This window comes from Eptesicus fuscus, chromosome 2, assembly GCF_027574615.1.
Source record: "Eptesicus fuscus isolate TK198812 chromosome 2, DD_ASM_mEF_20220401, whole genome shotgun sequence".
Taxonomy (NCBI): Eukaryota; Metazoa; Chordata; class Mammalia; order Chiroptera; family Vespertilionidae; genus Eptesicus; species Eptesicus fuscus.
This window is the reverse complement of record NC_072474.1, coordinates 94,399,050-94,419,542: the sequence shown is the minus strand read 5'-3', so window position 1 is coordinate 94,419,542 and position 20,493 is coordinate 94,399,050. Positions and strand designations below refer to the sequence as shown.

General features: G+C 50.6%; 1 protein-coding gene across 1 annotated transcript; it reads right to left on the bottom strand.

Annotated features, from left to right (window-relative positions):
* Positions 1–12,659: 12,659 nt before the first annotated feature.
* Positions 12,660–16,752, bottom strand: LOC129150546 (small integral membrane protein 12-like). The gene is made up of 2 exons (XM_054722329.1): positions 16,450–16,752; positions 12,660–12,809 (listed from the first exon to the last, which is right to left on the bottom strand). Exons 1-2 carry the CDS (start codon positions 16,744–16,746, stop codon positions 12,660–12,662), a joined length of 447 nt encoding a protein of 148 aa, XP_054578304.1. The 5' UTR covers positions 16,747–16,752.
* Positions 16,753–20,493: the final 3,741 nt, after the last annotated feature.

Sequence of the window (20,493 nt, the reverse complement as noted above, 5' to 3'; positions counted from 1 at the left end):
ACAGAATATATTATAAAATGTATGGGCCCACATGAGATACAGTGATTTATTGGAGAGAAATTAGAATAATGGGTAGAGAAGTGCTACTTCCTGTATTAATTTATTGTCCAGTCCGCGCAAGGAAGGTTCTTCAGAGGACCCAGATACCCTCTTCCCGTTCTTTATTGTCCAACCACCGTGACTGCTTCATTCACATCTCCTACTGTAAGGAGGAAGCCATGTCATTATTATTACAAGGCCAGTTTTTTAAAAAAATATTTTATTAATTTCAGAGAGGAATGGAGAGGAAGAGATAGATAGAAATATCAACGATGAGAGATAATAATTGATCAGCTGCTTCCTACACACCCTCCACCGGGAATTGAGCCACAACCTGGGCATGTGCCCTGACCGGGAATCAAACCGTGACCTCCTGGTTCATAGGTTGACACTCAACCACTGAATCACACCGGCCAGGCTACAATGCCAGTTTTTATTGAAACAGAATACAGTCGTCCCCCTTCTTCAGTAATACACCCAGTGGACACCTGAAACCTCAGATAGTACTGAACCCTATGAATACATGTTTATTCCCATATATATATGTACTTACGCCAAAGTTTAATTTACAAGTTAGACATAGTAAGGGATTAGCAGCAATAACTAATAATAAAATAGAATAATTATAACAGTGCACGGTAATAAAAGTTATGTGAATGTGTTCTCTGTCTCTCAGGACACTAGCATGACTTTTCCCCCTTCTTCACAATGCTGGAACTGCATAGAAACTGTTTCTTTAACAGGACCCTTTGTCCTTTCTGTCTGTCCATTCCCTTCCTTAATCATTAAGCCCTTAGGACATCAGATTCTGGTTGGTGTCAAACTGTCTTCAGAACAAAGCCTCAGTTCAGTTGACCACAGAGACAGTTTTGGTCCAGCTAACATCTTGACTTCGGTTGTGTTTCAGCCCCAGGCCCCTGAAAATGGAACACCCTACGGGCCACCCCCCTCAAGAAACCAGACAGAACAACGCCATGGCTGACGTCAGGACCTGCTACAGTGATCCACTACTCCCTGCCCTGGCCCCTACCGATGAGTACGGCCCACGACCCCAACTCCATTAACTACCATAATTAATGACTTTTTCCATATATAACCCGTGCCTTGGAAGGTTACATTAGCTCACCTGTGACTCTGGGCTTGGCACCATTTTCTCAATTAATAAATCTCTAGTTCTTTGCTGCAAACTCCCGTTCACCTTTTGATGCAGACAGGCGAACAGACCCCTTCAGTCCAGTAACAATGTCACGGGTAGAAACATTTGTTCTTACTGTAGATCTTAGCCACCTCAGCACACAATTTTTTTCTTAAGTCAAGAACTTTCACCTTTTCGCTGGAAGGCAGCACTTCACGGCTTCCCTTTGGCATGTCCCAACTGCCAGCATCACTCCCTCGGTAGCATGTACAGCGTGGACACGTCGCCGAAGGATGATTCCCATCCCCAGCAAGACGGAGCAGGACAGCACACAATTTAAAACTTACAAATTGTTATTTAATATTTTTGTGGGTAACTGAAACTGAGAAAGCTAAACAGCAGATAAGGGGGCTACTGCAAATGTTCTTGTGTCAGCTTTCCTTTTCTTCATTATTTTAAAGAGAGAGGGAGGGTGGGATGGCTGGGGAGAGAGAGAGAAGGAGAGAGAAACATTGATATGGGAGAGAAACATCGATTGGTTGCCTACCATCCACATCCTGTAGGGATAGGCCGCAACAGGGGATCCAGTCCACAACCCGGGCATGTGCCTTGACTGGGAATCCAACTGTGACCTCCTGGTTCATAGGTTGACGCTCAACCACTGAGCCATGCCGGCCAGGCTCGTGCCAGCTATCCCCTAAGACCATGAATTTAGAGTTTGTCACATTGTTACTGGTGAGCTGGTCCTCTGTGCTCCAGGTGAAGGTCGGCCCCAGGGCCTTCTCGAAGGTTGTACTGTGCCTTCCCCTGGATGCTGAGCACTCAGCGCCAGTGTTTGCTGGTCCACAGGAAAGTGTGAAGAAGGATTCTTTTTGGTGACCTTAGATGTGTTGTTTGAAATTCTCCACCACAAATGTAGGCTTATCTCCCACTGTGTTTTGAACTCTTCAGGCGGTAATCACTGCCTTCCCAGCATGTGACCTTTGGGGACCACACCCCTGCCTCCCAGGGCCCCCGCCCCCGACCATGGCCTGTGAGAAGACGGAGAAGAGCAGTCCTATTCCCAAAAAAGCGTCCACCCGCATCGGGCATGGCCGGAGGTGACAGGGACAGCATGAGATCCCTGCCAGTGGGAGACGAGAGGACGTTGGCCAGCAGGGTCCTTTGGCGTGGAGAAGGAACAGCCTGGAAAGTCACCTGGGAAGACTTGGGAGCCCACTGCAGGGGTGGAAGGCCACCCTGGGTGTCTGCCAGGGGCGCACAGGCACCCCCTCAGTGCTGTGGACTTGGATGGTCTGAAAGCCGAGGGGCAAGACCACGCAGGGCCAACATGTGGCTCCAGCAGGGGGACCCCGTGTAGACCAGAGCCCCACACAGGCCTGGTGTTCGGTGTGAGTGGTGGCCCCAAGTCAGGTGTCAGCACCCCTGGCGGCCTGAGGTCTCCTGCAAGACTCAGCGTGCCAGGCAGCAGGAGCCACCCGGCCGCCCTCGGGAACTGACGGGGCCACAGGTGTCCTGGTGGCTTCAAAGGCGTGAGTCACTGACGTCTGAGGTCACCTGCCTCCTGGTCCCGCTCAGGACGCCCCAGGGGGTGACGCTGACAGCTCCTTGGGGTCCAGGCACCCACTCAGGACTTGGAAAATGTCGAGGAAGCACCTCAAAGTGCAGAGCTGGGGAGTGCCAGCTCCCTTCCCAGGTCCAAGCGCCACATGGAGGCCCACACCCCAGCTGCGGAGGTTCTGACCTACTGGGCTGCTGGCCCAGCTCCCCCACCTCCTGTATGAAAACGGCCCAGGGCGATCCTAACGTGCAGCCAAGGTTGAGAAGAGGCGATCGGCCCACTGATTCACAAGCTGGCCACACACTGGAATCACCTGCGAGGCTTAATGCATTCTAGCCAATGCCTGGGCGCCACACCCAGAGTTTAATTGGTCTGGAGTGTAACCTGGCGTGAGTTTCACCTGAGGTGGCTTTTTTAAACCTCAGGGGTGCCCTGCACCTGCTTGGCTATCAACTGCACACTCGGCTTGGAATGCCTCTACCAGGTTTTGATGGAGAGAGTCCATGTTTGTTCGGCTCCCAGTCTCCCCCCTCCTCCCCCCGCCCCCCCCCCCCCCCCCCCCCCGCTCTGGTATCTTCCTCATATCACCCAACACGGCCGACAGAGAGGATGAAAGAACCAGGACAAACTTACTCCCAGAAGAGTGTTTGGAAAATGCCGCAGCTGTGGCCACACCTGGTCAACTCACCTACGCATGAATCTGAAAAATCACTGCGCATTCAGAGACAAAGCCCTGGTCTCCAGCCTCTCTGACAGGCTTTCTGGTCTCAAGCTGGGTGCAGACTGCCTTTCTCCTACCTACGGGGTCGGCCTGGAGCTCCTTCCGCCACAGGGGGTCACTGTTATTTGACGGTGTGTATTTAGAAAGTCACCTAATCTTACCGACTAGAAATTAAAAACACGATTTTAATATCAACACGTGTGTTACAAACCATCATGCATCATTTGTACTTTAAAACATGAAAATAAATATTGAAGACACTTCATGCTACCTTAACTAACATAATGTTCTATGTCAGTTACATCTCACTTAAAAAATCAGTTGATGCTTGTACTGGATGCTTCAGACCAGCCCGCCCCTCCGTTCGCTCTAACCTGCTGTGATGTTTTGTTAGGAAGGTGTGAGACCTATTGAAACGAATGGGTTCAACCTGTGTCTCCATGTCTTGAATGACTTTGAGTATGCTTTTCCCCCCGCTAGTGATATTTTTTGACGTATTAGTTTACCTGATGTACTCCTATGTGGGCCTCAAAACCCACTTCGAATCACCCATCTTTGTTTCCCTACCAGTTAGAGGTTATCACCATCTTCTCTGTACTGTGCATAGCATATGACTCTACCTTAGTCCAGGTTAGTGTGATTTGTTTCTGCATCTCTTTCATCTATAAGACTGGATACTCTTTGAGGGCAGGAATTCTTTTTATTCACTTCTCTTTCCATGGCTTAGCAGGGGGCCTGGCATAGAACAGATTTCAGTAAGAGTTTGTTGATGAAAAGTAATGTTGTTTGTTTTCCCTTCTTAAAAAATAATCGAAAAATCTCCAAGTTGCTGCTACTTGAAATCCAAGAGGAGATTGTTCGTGTTTTGTTCTGAGTCAGCTGTGTGAGGCTGAGTGTGTCCAGAAAATACAGGAGCTGCCCTGGCGGCGCTCAGGGAGGGGTTGTCACTAGACCCTGGCCCCTTGGGGAGAGGGGGCGAGGAGGGCCTTGAAGCAGGGACAATCCAGCAGCTGGCCCAGCTGCAGGGCTGCGGTCTCCGCCCCCTCCCTGCCTCTTTGAACAGCTCTGTACTTACAGGCCCTCGGACAAGCCCTGGCATTGTTTGCCTCCACGGTAGGGTCAGAGGCCTTATAGGAATGGCATGATTCGACTTCCTTAAATAGCGACTAGGGAATGAAATGAGTAACCGTGTCTTTAATTAGCCATACCCCAGAGGCCCGGAGGGGCCTGGTAAATGGTGGGCTCCCAGCCAAGATCAGCAATGCACGGCTGGCACTCGGTCCAGAGAGACTTGGTGGGATGTTTTATTTGCCTCTCTCCCCCGAGCTGTCCTGTCGGCCCTGCTCCCTTCTGCCACCGTTGCAGCCTGGTGGGCTGCTCAGGGTTGACAGAAGACATGGAGGGAGGCAAAAAGCTGACCACCTCCGAGCATCTCTCCTGCACCAGGCTCTGCGTGTCAGAGGCTGGGAACGGCACTGGGAAGGATCCGAGAAGCCCAAGGATGGAATGCAAGGAAAGACTAACCCGTGGACTCTAGTCCCAGCAGCAGCAAAGAAAGAGGGTCCCCGGGGCCCAAAGACCTTTCAGAATAATTTGTCCTTCACTTGGGTTTTCAAACTCTGTAAATAGAATCTTCAAGGACAGCCCCTCCCTGCCCTTCATACAACCTCTTCCCTTTTCCACCTACGTTCGCACAGCCTGACTCTCGTTTCAAACCCCCTGGAAAACTGCCCTGAGCTATGCGATGTTTCCCCTTCTCTCCTAGAGAAAACATCTTTCTGGCCCTGGTCCACCGGCCTCTCGTCTCTTCGAAACATCCTTCCTTCCTTCGGTGTCTCTGGTTTTCTGTCCCCAACCTTTGGTTCGATGTCACAGGAGAGAAGAGGAGGATTCTGGCAGGGAGACCTCTATCCTCAGAGATCACCGAGGGTGGGAACCAAGTGTCAAGAGCCTTTCTAGCTGTTCGGGAGAGAGGAGACAGGCTGGGAATGGTGAGAGGGGGACCATCCCTCTCTGGTCACCCAGAATCTTACAGACTATGGGACAGGCCCGCCGTGTGGTGAAAGCAGAGAGGAGGCATGACCGCCCTACCTGGGGTGCTGGGGGGGGGGGGGGGGCGGTCACCTCCCAGAGACAAAATGCCTGAGAAGAGTTTGGAAGGAAGAGGAGGAATTCACCGAGAGGCCCGGGAGAAAGGGATTTCCGCTCAGAGGGAAGTCACCCTGGGTAAGACCCCAGGTTGACGCTCTCAGTGGGCTGTGCCAGGCCCTTCCTCTGTTCTCTAGCTCCTGACCTTGAGGCTTTCTGGAAGTGGACAGGATTGCAGAGGCGGGCCAGCATCCTTCATGGCAGCTGTTCCTATGGAGGAAGACTATGTCAGTGAGCTGGTGGGCGAGGCGGGCCGCTGTCCTTTCCCCGGGGAGAGGGTGTCCGTGTCATGGCTGTGCGGTGCTGGGAGGTACATCGGCTCCCTCCTGAGGACCTCGGGCAGGTCTGGGCTGGGTGGGGCAGGGCAGGGCCTGCTTGGCCCGGACCAACGTTGGTGCTCTCAGGAATGAGGTGGGAAGGCCCGACGGTGAACAAGGCTTTCCCTGCAAGCCCTTCAGCTTCCTCCTCTCTCTCCAAGCCCCTCCTCCCGCTCTTTAGGGTTTATTCAATTGCCATTCAGCCGGGGCTCCCCTGTCCTCATTTCTCCACTCCCTCCACCTCTGGCCTCACCCATCTTTGTGTTTCTGGGATTTTAAGCATCACGTGGTGCGGGGATTGTGTTTGGAGCTGTGGCTTACAGGAATGGTGTTGCCATTGCTGACACAGCTCCAAGAATTGTACCAAAAGAATCTCTGAAGGCAGAAAGGAGGGTCCCCAGACCTGCGGCAGCCTCGCCTGGAGATTGTTAGAAATGCACGTTCCCGGGCCCCGCTACAGCACACAGCACGCCGGGTTGGAACCAGGCTGTGTGTCAGACGCAGTTCCGGGCATGCTCAGTGGTGCCAAGGGTTGCTTCATGTCACGGTGTTGGCCTGTGATGGGGAGAAATGAGGCCCCAGCTTTGGGGGAGGTTCCAGCTCACGGTCCGCACTGTTTACCTGAGGGCGTCTTCTCGGAATGGACACAAAGAACTATCTGCCCTTTCCCACCAGCACCGGCTGGTCAGATGCCAGCGGTTGCATCAGAGGCGGGATGGGGCGTTCGGCAGGCAGGACAGCGAACCTTTGCTCTCCAAGGCCGGGGGTGGGAGGGGTGCGGGGCTGGGAGCAGGATGTGGCCGGGCTCCCAGTGGCGGCAGGTGACCTCCGGTGGCAGTGTTTCAGTTCCGGGTACAGTGAGCCACGTCCCCCCAATGCCTGCTCCCGCAGAGTCCCCACCCCTTCCCGTCCCCTGTCCCCTTCTCAGAAGCGGCCACGCCTAGTTCTCCAGCTCCCCTTGGGGCCGAGGAGGGGAAATGGACTGTGACGGAAGTAGGAGAAATTCAAATTCCCTACCGGGGACGTTCTGAAGGCAAAGTCTGGAACGGATTTGGGGGGGCAGGTTGCACAATCTCCCTTGGACACCTCTCAGGGGGCGAAAGCCGGAGCCGGAACTGGGCTCAATCCAGGCTTTTCCGTGTGATTCAGCGCTGTGATCCTGGGAAAATGACTTAACTTCTCAGGGCCTTTACTTTCTCCATCATACGTTGGGAGTTATGAGGGCTAGATGTGTGGGAGGGTTAAATTAGATAATATATCCCAAATTAGCACTAGCCCGGTCCCTGGCCTGTAAGTGTCCACTAAATCTCAGCATTGGCTACTGTGATGCGGGCGTGGGACAGGCACTCAACACACGCTCGCTGAGTGAGTGACGGGCCCACACTCCCACTGCTGGCTCGGATCCCCTGGCATCCTGAACAGTCACATTACGGGGGTGGTCCCGCGCCCCAAGGCTCAGGGACACTCTCCACAGGTACTTCCCACGGGCTGTCTCCTTCCAGAATGCCTTCTCTTTTCTGCTCTGTCGTCATTCAGTGCTGCTAGGGGGGAATTCGAGTGCCTTAACTTGCTCCCTGGGACAGAGGGAGGAAACAGTGAAATAGAAATGGGAAGTGAGGCTTCTTGCGTAGAATCACCAGGCTTCGCACCACGCAGTTTCCTGACAGGACTAGGTCTGGAAGCCTCTCCGTGAGTTAGAGGGGTGACCCCTCCCTGTCTGCATCCCCAGCAACAGCTGCTCCCCCCCGACCCCCTCCTCCAAGGGGTCAAACTTCATCAGGGCTGATGTCTGGCAGGGGGCTCTGTTCCTTGGCTAAGCTTCGTAGAGGAAAAGAGACTGGGGTTTTTTCTCACCAGGGAAAGACGCCTTCAACAGCGTATCAGACCTGGGACCATAGAGATAGATACCTGGAGATTTGCATTTGCCTTTTTACCCACCTCATGCAGGTGGTTTCTCCCACCGCAATCCTGGGTACTTTGTAGTCAGACTGTTAGGAACTCAGGGCAGGGGCATAGGGTGGGGAGCACAAAGGTTGGCAGAGCGCTCTGGGGTCCCCCAGCCTGCCCAGGAACAGGGCAGCAATCTGAGAGGCATGCCTCTGATGTTGCCCAAGCGACCTGATTTCCCCTGTGGGTGAATCACCCAGGTCTTACAATGCGCCCTCCCCCTGCAGGGACCTCCAGGTCACCTTGGTGGCTGAACATTCCTCTGTGGCTGTCACTAGAACTTCTGCGTGTGAGGTGAGCTTTTAAGAAAACCCAACGTTTAACAACAGGAACTCACAGCGCTGGGGAAGTGGCTGGTTATTTGTATTTGCTATATATAGGAGTCAGTTTATAACAGAATTATTTTTACATGCTACTTTTCCCAGAGCTCAGAACAGCCTCCGATCTAATTATGCCTATAAGCGCTTATTTTTATAGCATCTCCTCGCTCCCTCCCCGGGGTCCGATGTGAGCTCTTCCAGACTCTCTCTTCTGGAATTTCGATGACTTTGCCCAGGGCCTGAGCTCCGTGTTCCGAAGTTCCAAAGGTGGTCTTGTCTGCTGGGTGTACTGGGTCTGAGCTAGGAGCTGCTGCCCACACCCCGTCTTCCAGGAACGTGCTGCCGGAGCAAGCCATCCTTCTTCCTCTCAAGGTGTCCTGGCAACCGAAGAGCAAGGCAGGTGTGCTCGCCACACCTGGCCTTCTCCTGCCTCGGCGTGAAGAATTGTGTAACATTGGAAACAGCCCGAGTGTTCTGTATGCGTCTGCCTGTGAGCCCACTCCGTGACCTGCAAACAGGCAGAGCGTGAAGAATGAAAAATATCTGAGCTCTAAGGGAGAGGAGTCTGTGCATTCCCACTGTCTGACTTTCCACCTTTCCCAGGGTCAGGCCTGATGGATTGGCTCTGATGGAGTCTTGTGTCTGTGTCTAAGGGAGTTACTTGAAAACAAAGCTTGTATCTGTGAGGACTGTGAGGGTCCAGCTGTAAGCGGGGGCTGCTCAGCCAGGGGTTCTGTACTCCCCAGGCTCGGTGTCCAGGTGCCTCTCCAGCCTCATCCCCAGGAGGTCCCCATCACACCCAGCTCTGCACCTTCGCTCCCACATGCCCCAGGCTGCTGCCTCTGCAGGCTTTGCCCACACTGTTCATCTGAACAGGACGCCTCTGTCTGTCCAAGTGGCCGGCACTCGAGGGAGGGAAACTTTCTTCTCTTCACATCTCCAGGGCCTAGGACAATGCTTGGCCTAGACTCTAGGCCAGTGATCGGCAAACTCATTAGTCAACAGAGCCAAATATCAACAGTACAACGATTGAAATTTCTTTTAAGAGCCAAATTTTTTAAACTTAAACTTCTTCTAACGCCACTTCTTCAAAATAGACTCGCCCAGGCAGTGGTATTTTGTGGAAGAGCCACACTCAAGGGGCCAAAGAGCTGCATGTGGCTTGCGAGCCGCAGTTTGCCAACCACGGGCCTAGAGAAGAGACTCCATAGATGCTTACTCAGGAAATGGATGAATGGCTGTCTCTCACCACACCCGTCCTTCCTACCTGACATTTAGGGAAACTGAAGGGCCTACCATGTGCCACATTCTATTCCAGGAACTTGAGATACAGCAACATGGACAAAAAGTCTCTGGCCTTATGGAGAGACAGTACGTTCTAGTGGGGATGGGAGGGACTAAACAGGATAACATCCTAGTAAATTATATGCTATACAACAAGGTGATGGGTGCCCTGGGAAAGCAGGAAAAGGGAGACTGTAGTGTGAGGTTGGGGCAGGTGGTGATATTATTATACAGGGTGACCAGGGAGGCCTCAGCTGGAGTAAGCAGGTCCCTCATCTGAACTGCCACAGTAGCTTATCTGAACCTTTCTGCTGGCATTATTGCCTATTCCGTGTGTGTGTGTGTGTGTGTGTGTGTGTGTGTGTGTGTGTGTACAGATTGTACCTATGTTGGCTCTCCTTTTAGGCCATCAGCTTCTATGCCTGATTAGTATGTGTACACTTCTCAGCGGCCAACACACAATAGATGTTTAATAAAAAGTGGTCAAATGAATGAATACTTAATAAACGATTTGCTGAAGAGAATGACACTGACTCATTTTTTCTTCAACCATCAGATTGTCTATTTTAGGCACATACCCTTTAACTTACTCTTTACCTTACACATCAAATACCTTTGGGCGCTTTATGAAGCACAGTTGTTTTTCAGTTTGCCTGAAGGGATGATGTGCATCCGGTGCCTTTAGGAAGAGGATATCAATAAGCCGGGAACACCTGGGGGTGGGGGTGGGGGTGGGGCATGTGCTTTCTGTCTGTCAAGGAGCTGCATCAATTCTTTTAACCTGGCCAGGTAAGCTTTGGTAAATATCTTTTCTTCAGGGAATTGATGAATGCTTTGGCATCCCCAAAGCATTAACGAGGTTTTGCAAAGGTGGTGATATATGGGCCCAGAATGAAAGCAATGGAATTAGGGCAGGTAAATCCTTGTTTGGGAGAGAAACCAGGTGCAGAGATTTGGGGTGGGGAGCAGCACTGTGTGGTGTGAGTGCCTGGGTACTGTTTAGGCTGGATTTGGGGTGAAGACTTCCCCCCCAGCCCTGAAGGGGAAGATCAGTCTTGTCAGTTGCCGAGAAACTTAGAAGAAACTTACATGCCTCGGACTGCCTCTGTGCTGTGCTAGATCCTGTTTGAAATTTCCAAAAGAGAGCAATAAAAATGATGCTATTAATAAAATAGCTTCCAACGTATGAAAAGCTGCTCACTCTCATAGCAATCTGGGAGATGCAAATTAAAACCATGATCACACCTGTAGAAAAATAGCTTCCACTTATCAAACCCTTGCCATGTGCAGTCTCCAAGTTTAATTTATATTCAATACCTCGGTTCTCATAGCCACTCTGGGAGGTCAGGGTCACTGTCTTCTTACGGACAAGGACTCTGACACTCTGAGAAGTCAGTTCAAACACAGTTGCCCAGGTAGTAAATGTCAAAGCCAGGGTTTGATTCCAGGCCTGACTCCAAAATTTGGCTTTGTAGTCTACTGTTCATTTCCACACACCAATCCTGGAACAAGTAGGCACTCTTCATGTATTTGTTTTTGTTTTTTTTCATCCTCACCCGAGGATATTTTTCCATTGATTTTTAGAGAGAGTGAAACAGAGGGAAAGACAGAGAGAAATATTGATGTGAGAGAAACACATCGATTGGTTGCCTCCTGCACAAGTCCCGACCAGGGCCCGAGCCAGGGAGGAGCCTACAACTGTGGTACATGCCCTTGACCAGAATCAAACCCGGGACCCTTTGGTCCGCAGGCCAACGCTCTATCCACTGAGTCAAACTGGTCAGGGCTGCATGTATTTATTTAAATAAGTCCCATCTCATCATATTATACTTCTACCCTCTTGTGTTAACATCTCAAGTTCATTTTGTTCAATAGCCACGGTGGGTCCATTGATGTACCAACGTCCCAGACAATAAGCCACCTTTCCAACTTCCTCTCCTGCCACTCTCTCCACCACTGTGCTCGGCTCCAGCCAGTCTCATTTCAGTCCCTCAAACCCACTACATGCTTTCCCACCTCAGGGCCTCCGCAGATACTGTTCCCTCTCCCTGAAGTGACCTCTCTTCCCTCCACCTCCCTCTGACTCCTCACAGGTCTTACTGCCTCTCCTCTTTGGACTCTCAGCCTGAACATCATCTCCTCAGAGGGGCCTCTCACCAGCAGGTCCCTGCTCCTTCTTTCTTTATCACTGTATCTTGTTTCCTTCACAGTCAATCCTATTTGCAATTACGAGTCACTTGTCTGCTTCCTTGTTCAGTGTCTGTCTCTCCCCGGGGTGTGAGCTCCAGGAGGAAAGGGAAGGATTCTGTTCTCAGCACACATACCCAGCACCTGAAGAGCCCGACCCAGAACACATGCTCAAAAGTATTAGTTGGACTGAATGGATGAATGAATGGATAGATGAATAATGGAATGAGTGCTTTTCCATAACCCCTCCCCCCTCTTTTTTTTTTTTTTAATTTTTGAAAATTACTGGGTAATTTCTCACTGTTATTCTTCTGGTTGGATAAATACATGATTTTCCCTGGGATGCGGTTTTGGGGTTTTCTCTGTGCATTTCTCTCCTTTAAGGTGCAGCTGGTCACTTTGTGTTCTCTGAATCCTGGTGGCAGATCTGGCCTGGTCTTCGCGGCCCTGGTCAGATGCACCCTTTCCTTGTCAACTGTCGTTGTGGAGTTCAAAACAAGGCTTGGTGTCCTGTCTCATGGATACATGTACTGCAATAAAATGAAACTGGGGAAACCGACATCATGACAGATACTAGTGTATAGAAGGGAGGAAATTAGGGACCGAGGCTCTTTAATATTCTGACATTGAGGCAAAATATCAAAGAGAAGAAATACTGCTGTGGGCATGGGCTCCAGGCTACCTTCTAGATAGAGATTCTGAGAGGTAGAGAGATGATGTTTTCTTCACCCCGATGACAAATCCAGCCTCGAGGTCTGTGGTGGTCACGATGCAGGGTTGATGTGACTGTTCTAAATGGGCTCTGCTGGTACCGGGGAGCTTGTTTGACATGCAGAGTCTTGGGCCTGGCATTGGACCCACTGGTTCAGAATCAGTACTTTTGACAGGCCTCTCAGGCCATTTATATGAGAGTTTTAAAGGAATTTTTTTGAATTTTGGGACTCACCGGTCTGCTCTAGATGACTGCTGAAATTCATGTTGCGAACGGCAGACAAAGCAGCTAGTGAATGATTGGCATGTGTTCCCGAAGACTCCATCGTTCAGGACGGAGGGACACTGCTCGTGTGCGCTCTCCTCTGGCCACAAGGATGGCTGAAGTCGCCATGGGCTGGGGCGATGTTAAAGGGATCTTCTCATTTAACTTGACGTTCTTAAGAGCCGAGATGGAGATGTGGGGGATAGTTATACAGTATAAGGCACAGAGGAACAGATTTCAAACTGTGCAAAGATGAGACTGATGCAAGGTTCTTCAAAGGCAGGCAGGCAGATGGCATGACGAAGTGAGAGCCCTCAAAAACGGAACCTCTCCTATGTATGAAACTAAAAATGGTGCCAGTGAGGGAGAAAAAGAGGGGGTGTCTTAAAAAGGTAGGTGTGGCCCCCAAGGTAACTGACAAAACCCAGACATGCACAGAAGGAGGGAGGAAGAACAGAAGATCAAGTATGAATTTGGAAGAGTTGCTTGGATCACTACCAGGAGCAGCAGGTGGTTTAAAAAAATAAAGAGAAAAAAAAAAACCAGAACTTGTTAAAGCGTTGAAGACAAGAAGAGCTTCTCTGGGTAAGTGTGGATCAAGAATCACTGGAGAGAAACATTTCTGCTGTGTGCTACTGTCTCATCAAGGCCTGCCCGACCACTGCCCCCCACTGTCACTTCCTCTCACATCACCCTTTTGTATTTATTTTACGGTATTTATCACTGCTTGGAATTAGCTAGTTTATTTATTGTTCTATTCATTATCTACTTCAACCTCTTCTAGAATGTCAGCTCCATCAGAGGACTGTCTTTGCCATATTGGCCACCAGATTCTCAGGGCCTAGAACAGTGCCTTGCATATGACAGGTGCCACATAAATGTGAATGAATGAATGAAACTGATGTCTGAGACAAAGCCAAATGCCTCTGTCCCTATGTTCAGAGGGAGGTATCCAAACTCTATTCATGTCTGTCCACGCTGTCCAGATCTGGACATGAGGCTAGCTGAAGGGTAGGAAGCTTATAAAGGAAAAGGGAGAGTGACCCACCTTTCTTGAGAACCCAAGCTATGTCTGCATGTGTAGCATGAATCATACCTTTTAACCCTCATGCTAATAGGGGCTGACATTCTCCCTCCCATTTTACAACTAAAGCAAGACTCAGAGAAGTTAAGTGATTTGCCCTAAGGCACTCAGCCAGTAAAATGGGGAAGCTAGATATGAATGAGGAATGGAAAGCCATGTACTTTCCATTACATGGAGGTTTGGTGGGATCTGGAGTAAAAGAGAAATGAGCCCATTTAACTGCTTTCAATAAGCTTAAGTCTCCATGTCTGGATAAGATAAGCATAAAGTATTGTCACAATAATGCTGTTTAACAAGACCATTCCAAAACTCTGTGGTGGACAACAATGAGTCCTTATTTCTGGTCCACATGTCTGAGGGCTGGCCTGAGTTGGGCTGATCGAGGCTGAGTTCTGCTGGGCACGGCTCCAAGCTGTGGGTTGGGTCCAGGTCTGCTCCGGGAGAATTTCATTATGCTGGTTCCAGCAGGCCTCGCAGGGCATGTCCTGCCCTTGGCAATGGCAGGCGCACAAATGGGATGAGTGGAAATACATAATACATAAGGCCTCGGCTGAGAAGGGCACATTGTTCCTCCTGCCCACATTCCAGTGGCCGAGGCAAGTCACATGCCAGCCAAGCTCGACACCAATGAAATAGGAGGCGCACGCTGTCTCCAGTGGGGAGGACCGCAGAGTCACATGGCCAAGGATATGGATCCCAGGAGGAGCAGACAATGGGGAATGGTGGTGCGACGGACGGACCACAGGGACAGGGGGCCATGCAGTGGCTGCAGGTGCTGTGCCATGTGCTCTATGGACGTGATTGCATGAGAGCCGCACAGAGATCCTATCTGGTAGGATTGCTGTTATCCCTATTTTTCAATGAGAAAATTTAGGCTCAAAGAGGTTGGCTACTGAAGCTGTCAGTGAAGTAAATGTCTGGCAGGGACAGGCACTCTGGTGTGTTTGGTACAGGTGCGCATGCTCTCTCAGCCCTGACTCAACTGTCTTGAAAGAAATGGCTTCTGTGATACAAGAGGGGCTGCCGGTCAGTTTTGAAAAACCAGGAGTGATAAGGAAGGGGCCAGAAGACTAGATACACACACACACACACACACACACACACACACACACACGTGTAAATTTTCTAGAAGTGGGAGAAAGCGACTGACTGAAACTATGTATAAGCTTGAGGGTCTTGTAAGGATGGATGCTTCGTGAACAGCCAGCATTCCCGTGGCTGGGCTAATAGACTGGATGCTCGCAGGAGGCCCATGGAATTCAGCTGAACTTCCTCGTGCCAACCCCTCAGCTCAGGGGGGTAATATTCAGCCACCCCTTTCGGTTCCAGGTTTGGTTTTATACTCCTGTGGTGTGTGCTGCTCTTTAATGCCTGGCTATGTTCGTTCTCATCTTGCCTGAACCCAGACCTTTGATTTGGGTCCTCGCAGGGATGGCTGGGGGGCTGTCTGCATAAATGCCCACGAGGGCTCCTGCTGTTCACTCCTGTGGCTCTCAGACAAAGCCTGGCACCTGACCCCGGACCCCTGCTCTCCTTCCCAACCTGGCATGCTGGCAGGATTCTCTCAAGTCCTATCACCCTGAGAAGAGGTAGCTCCCCCTGAACATTCTAGAACAAATTCAGAACAAATGGATGGTGGGTCATTCTAAAGGTGATCCCATGGGGCGAGCATGGGCTCAGTGAGGGTGAACAGCATGGTCTAGCAGCCCATCTAATTTCCTTTGTTAAAAACTGGACTGGCCGCTCAAGCGAGGGTCGTGAGGATAGTGTCCCGGATTTCAAGGGGTTTGACAGACTCATTCATGAACTCTTTTAGAAGATTGGGAAACACAGGCTGATTTAGGGCAAATAGATTGGTTCTTGGCTTGTTAAAAAATCATGCTGGTGTTGAACAATAGAAGTCTGTCCTCGCCCAGGGCCTGTCAGGGTGTTCCTGCCCGCCCCCAACTTTGATGGCCCCTCCTGCCTCCCTCCCAATGTCTCTCTTTGAATAACTTGGATGAAGACGCAGGAGGCCGGCTTATGAAACTGATGACTGGCATAAATAAAGGGGGTGTGGCTAATACAAAAAATGAGAGGGTCGGGAATTTTTTTGTTGTTGTTGTTCTCAGATGACACTTTAATCAAGTTTTGCACTATACAGTGATGGGGGATGAAAGATGGTGACTATTATTAAACAAATTCACCTACCCCAAGTGAACAGCCTGGGCTGCCAAGAACAGCCCCTCCCCAGCGAGTCCCCCCATTTCCTGAGCTGGTAGGACAGGATTTTAGCAAGAGTGAGCACAAAGGACTGGGCAAACGAGGGGAGGAACCAGGTAGATGTCTGAGTTCTTCCCATGCAAACGGGAACTAGACATGTGGTATCTCTCTTAAGGCAACACCCCAATCCCATGCGCTTCAGCTTGAGGCCCAACTGCCTCCCCGCAGGGACTGACAGCCCAGGTTCATTTCATAGCGCTACCCCCAGAAGTGCGCCCAGGAGCCGGGGCAGCTGTGCCCACCATACAGCAGGTGCAGCCTGCAGGCCGGAACCCTCCAGGGCCTTCCCCTTCCCTGGCCCCTCAGCTTCTGGTGTGTCCGTGTGCCCGACGGTAGGAGAGCACCCAGTATGTGTGTGGCTGGGCGGTGCCCGAGGGGCCAGAATAAGCAACAACGCAAATCAGATGTGGATTCTGGAGCTGGGTCAGCATGGTGGCAGGACCAGTCCCAGCCTATGGAAGGACCCACATGGCCCTGCGTCCTCCATTCATTCTTCTCCGGGCAGTTTCTGTTCAGGACAGCTTTAGGGGCAAATACCAGCTTGTCCTTAAGGCTCACCACCTGGGTGTGGTCCTTGCCTAGCAGCTCATCCAACTTTCGATCTTCCCGACGCTCTGAGATGCTCTTCTCCTCCTCCACAGGCTGGGGATCTTTTCCCCGGATGACCCATTCCAGGTGGTAGCCCACAGTCCCGACCACGAAGGCCACAGGAAATGTGACATAGGGGGCATAAGTACGCACCACGGTCCAAAACACAGGCCACATGACATCTGAGCCACAGCGTCCGGCCCCCGCCCTCCGCCTGCTCGCCAGGACTTCCGCCACCACACCTCCCAGTGGCCTGCGAGGCCGAGGGTCGAGATTTTAAAAAATAATAATTAGCACGCATAGCACCTTATGGAGCTCTTCTCTAGAGAATGGTTTTATTTAAATTACGTCTTTAAATAACTCACTGTGGTAGGTATGGCTAAGTATCCTCATTTTATTTATCTTTAAAAATAGACTTTATTGATTTTTAGAGAGAGAGAGGAAGAGAGAGGGAAAGAGAGAAACATCAATGTGAGAGCAAAACTGATCGGCTGCCTCCTGCACACCCCCTACCAGGGATGGAGCCTGCAACCTGGGCATGTGCCCTGACTGGGAATCAAACTGGCAAACCTTCTGAGCATGGGACGATGCTCAACCAACTCAGCCACACTGGCCAGGGCCCAAGTATCCTCATTTTAGATAAGGCTCAGGACTTACCTAAATTCCCCAAGATCATCTGACATCATCCTGGTTTTTCCAATTCCAAATTCTATGCTCTTTAAAATGGGCCAAACAAACAGGAGAAACTTATTTTCTAGAACATGCAAGCACAGGTTGGGAGGGAGACCTGATGTACCAACTGCCATGGGAAGCTCTGTCAGCGTCACCCTCTGCTCCCCAGATTTGTGAGGACAGCCACTGCCTCTCTCTGTGACAGAGTTAACGTTTTCCGCCCCATCCTGGCCTCCAGGCAATGAGTAAGCACAGGCCTGGGTTGTGCAGGAGGCAGCCGATCAATGATTCTCTCTCCTCATTGGTGTTTCTCTCTCTCTCTCTCTCTCTCCCTTCCTCTCTGAAATCAATAAAAATATATTTTAAAAACAAAGGCATTGACCGCCATGTTTATTAAAAAAAAAATACTACCGGGTCCATAATACTGGTTTTATCCATTTTAGACACGCACCCCTCATATTTTAACATTTCCTGAAATAAGAATGCTTTTCAATGAATGATATTTTAGACTCACCATTGGCCGTTTTTCCCCCATTTTAATAATGTCTCTGAAATCTTAGAATCAGGGAGATCTGAGATGAAATACGGGCTGTTGATGTCACCTACATTTGGTGGTGTATATCGAATGCCACAGCGAGGGTGCCAGTCGGTGACAATGATGGGGAGAAGGGTTTGCAGGCCACTGTGCGGAAGCAGCAGCGTGGGCAGCTTGCCCGTGGGAGGGGGGGACGGCGTGCCGTGCCACGTGATCTTGGGGTTTGGATGATGTACCTGACTTGACGTATGAGACCCAGGCGAAAGGGCAGTTCAGGATTCCACACACTTCACAGTGTGGTGCCCTCCCCACCTCCCGATCCCTTGCTGGGCGTGTAGGATTCCTCACAAACCCATTTCCATGTGGGGCCGCCCCTCTGGACACACAGGCCCCGTGGAAAGTCAGGCCTTGCGTTCCTGGGACAGTCACCCCTGACTTGCTAACTGGCTCCTGCGGGCGCCTGGAGGGACTGCGAGGAGAAGTTAGACAAAACCATGCTACCGAGGCCAGAAGCTGCCTGCTGCACCACCCTGCCTGCCGACCAGCGGCCCGAACCACGTGGGATAATATTATGACAAGGAAGTTGGGGATTGCAGGAAATGAAAACAATACAGCTCTGGGAGTTTGGGGGGTGGGGGGCAGATGCAGGCCGGCCGGCCGGCCTCAGAGCGGTGGGCTCTGTTTGTAAGAGCAGAGGTTGTCCAAGCGAAAAACAACCCGGGCAGAGACTTATAGCTGCCACTCCCCGTGGGCAGGCTGCCAGGAGCAGGGCAGAGAGTTTTCAGACGCCTGCTCCCCAGCAGGGCCCATGGCGGGGAGAGAGGGCTGCTGAGTGCTGGGAGGCTGTGTTTGGTCTGGCCGGACCCCCACAGGGCCAGCTTTCCCCAGTCTAAGTAAATAAAGGGAAGCTGGTATAGACAAGGGCTCACTTTTCAGAAAATGTATTTCTGTCTTCCTTGCTTCCTCCGTGTTCTGTTGCGTTAGCACACACTGTGGCAGTTTTTGCTTCTGACCTGATGCTGCCTGGTCAGGGCGCCCATCGGGGAGAGGTTAGGAATCGGACCCCTTAGCGTTCCATCTCTCTCAGCTGGTCCAACTCCTGGTGGCCTTGGAGGAGGCTGGGCGGGGCTTTCCCAGTTTTAGAAGGGACCAATGGTGGCCATCATAGTCCCCAAACCTGCAGGTGCCCCAGAGTGACACTTGAGCCATGGCTCTGAAGTAGTTGACTTTGCTCCCAGAATACTGTGCAGAGGGTGCCATTCCATCCTCCTCCCACCTAGACCTGAGTCCCACAATCCTCTGCAGCCAGGAGACAGCGGGGGAGGGAGGGGGGGAGACAGAGCCAGCCAGGGTCTAGGGGTTCTGGCCAATCTGGGAGTAGAGAGGAGGAGGGAAGAAATGGAGCCAGCTAGAATCATTGCCTATTTTTAAAAATATATTTTTATTGATTTCAGAGAGGACGGGAGAGGGAGAGAGAGATAGAAACATCAATGATGAGAGAGAATCATTGATTGGCTGCCTCCTGCACGCCCCCTACTGGGGATCGAGCCCGCAACCCAGGCATGTGCCCTTGACCGGAATTGAACCTGGGACTCTTCAGTCCACAGGCCGATGCTCTATCCACTGAACCAAACCAGCTAAGGCTCATTGCCATTTTTTTTTTTTTAATCATTTATTGGGAGGTTTGTTCATATCAAAGCACTATGTGATTGGTCTTTTACAAACCTTATCTCATGTAATCTTTACAAACCAATGAGATTCTCCAGAGAAACAGGCCTATAGGATCTGTATGTATGTATGTATGTATGTATCTAGACATTTAATACATATATGACACATATAGCATATCTATGTTATATATGGAGAGAGATATAAAGAGATATTGAGATTTTAAGGAATTGGCTCATGTGATTATGGAGGCTGGCAAGTCCCAAATTTGTAGGGTGGGCCTGTTGGCTGGAGACTCAGTAAGAGTAGATACTGCAGTTGAAGTCTGAGGGCAATCTACTGGAAAGAACTCTTACTGGGGAACGCAGTCTTTCTGTTCTGTTCAGGCCTTTATCTGACTGGAGGAGGCCCACCCACATTATGGAGGGCAGCCTGCTTTACTCCAAGTCTACCAATTTAAATGTTAATCTCATACCAAAAAAATCTCTCAGAAACATCCAGAATAATGTTTGACCACGTTTCTGGACACCAGGGCCCAATGAACCATCAAAGGTATGTATTTTTATGTCCATTTTACAGATGAGACAATTGAGGCTTAGACGCTTTTAAGTAACTGGACTGAGATCACAGAGCCAGTAAGTGGCAGCTATAAGATTTTTTGCCCTTATTTGTGCCAACCCAGGTATATCTGTATTTGAAAGGTGAGCTGATGGTTTAGAATAGTTTGGGCAGAATTAGTGACAAGTAAGAAAAATAGAATAGGGAAAGACCAAGAATGCCAACACCTAGAAGGTGAATGGAATGGGGAGGAAGCTCACACTCCGGAAACCTTCCCAGTTCAGACACGGGAACAAGAGGCACACCCCACTTATAAAGGTTGTCCTTCCTCACCATCCCCCGCCCCCCGCCACTTAACTTGTAAATAATTTTAAAAATTAGTTTTCTCATACACATATGCACATTAAATTTTTCATAAATGTGAATGGATCCCGTAGACTCCCCCCTTTTTATTTTATGCTTGATTCTCCTCTCCTGAGCTCCTCCTTCCC

Coding starts and splice junctions, on each gene's coding strand:
- LOC129150546 (XM_054722329.1), bottom strand. CDS start 16,746: ATGTGGCCTGTGTTTTGGACCGTGGTGCGTACTTATGCCCCCTATGTC. Junction 12,810..16,449: donor AATGGAGGACGCAGGGCCAT/GTGGGTCCTTCC, acceptor TCGGCTCTTAAG/AACGTCAAGTTAAATGAGAA.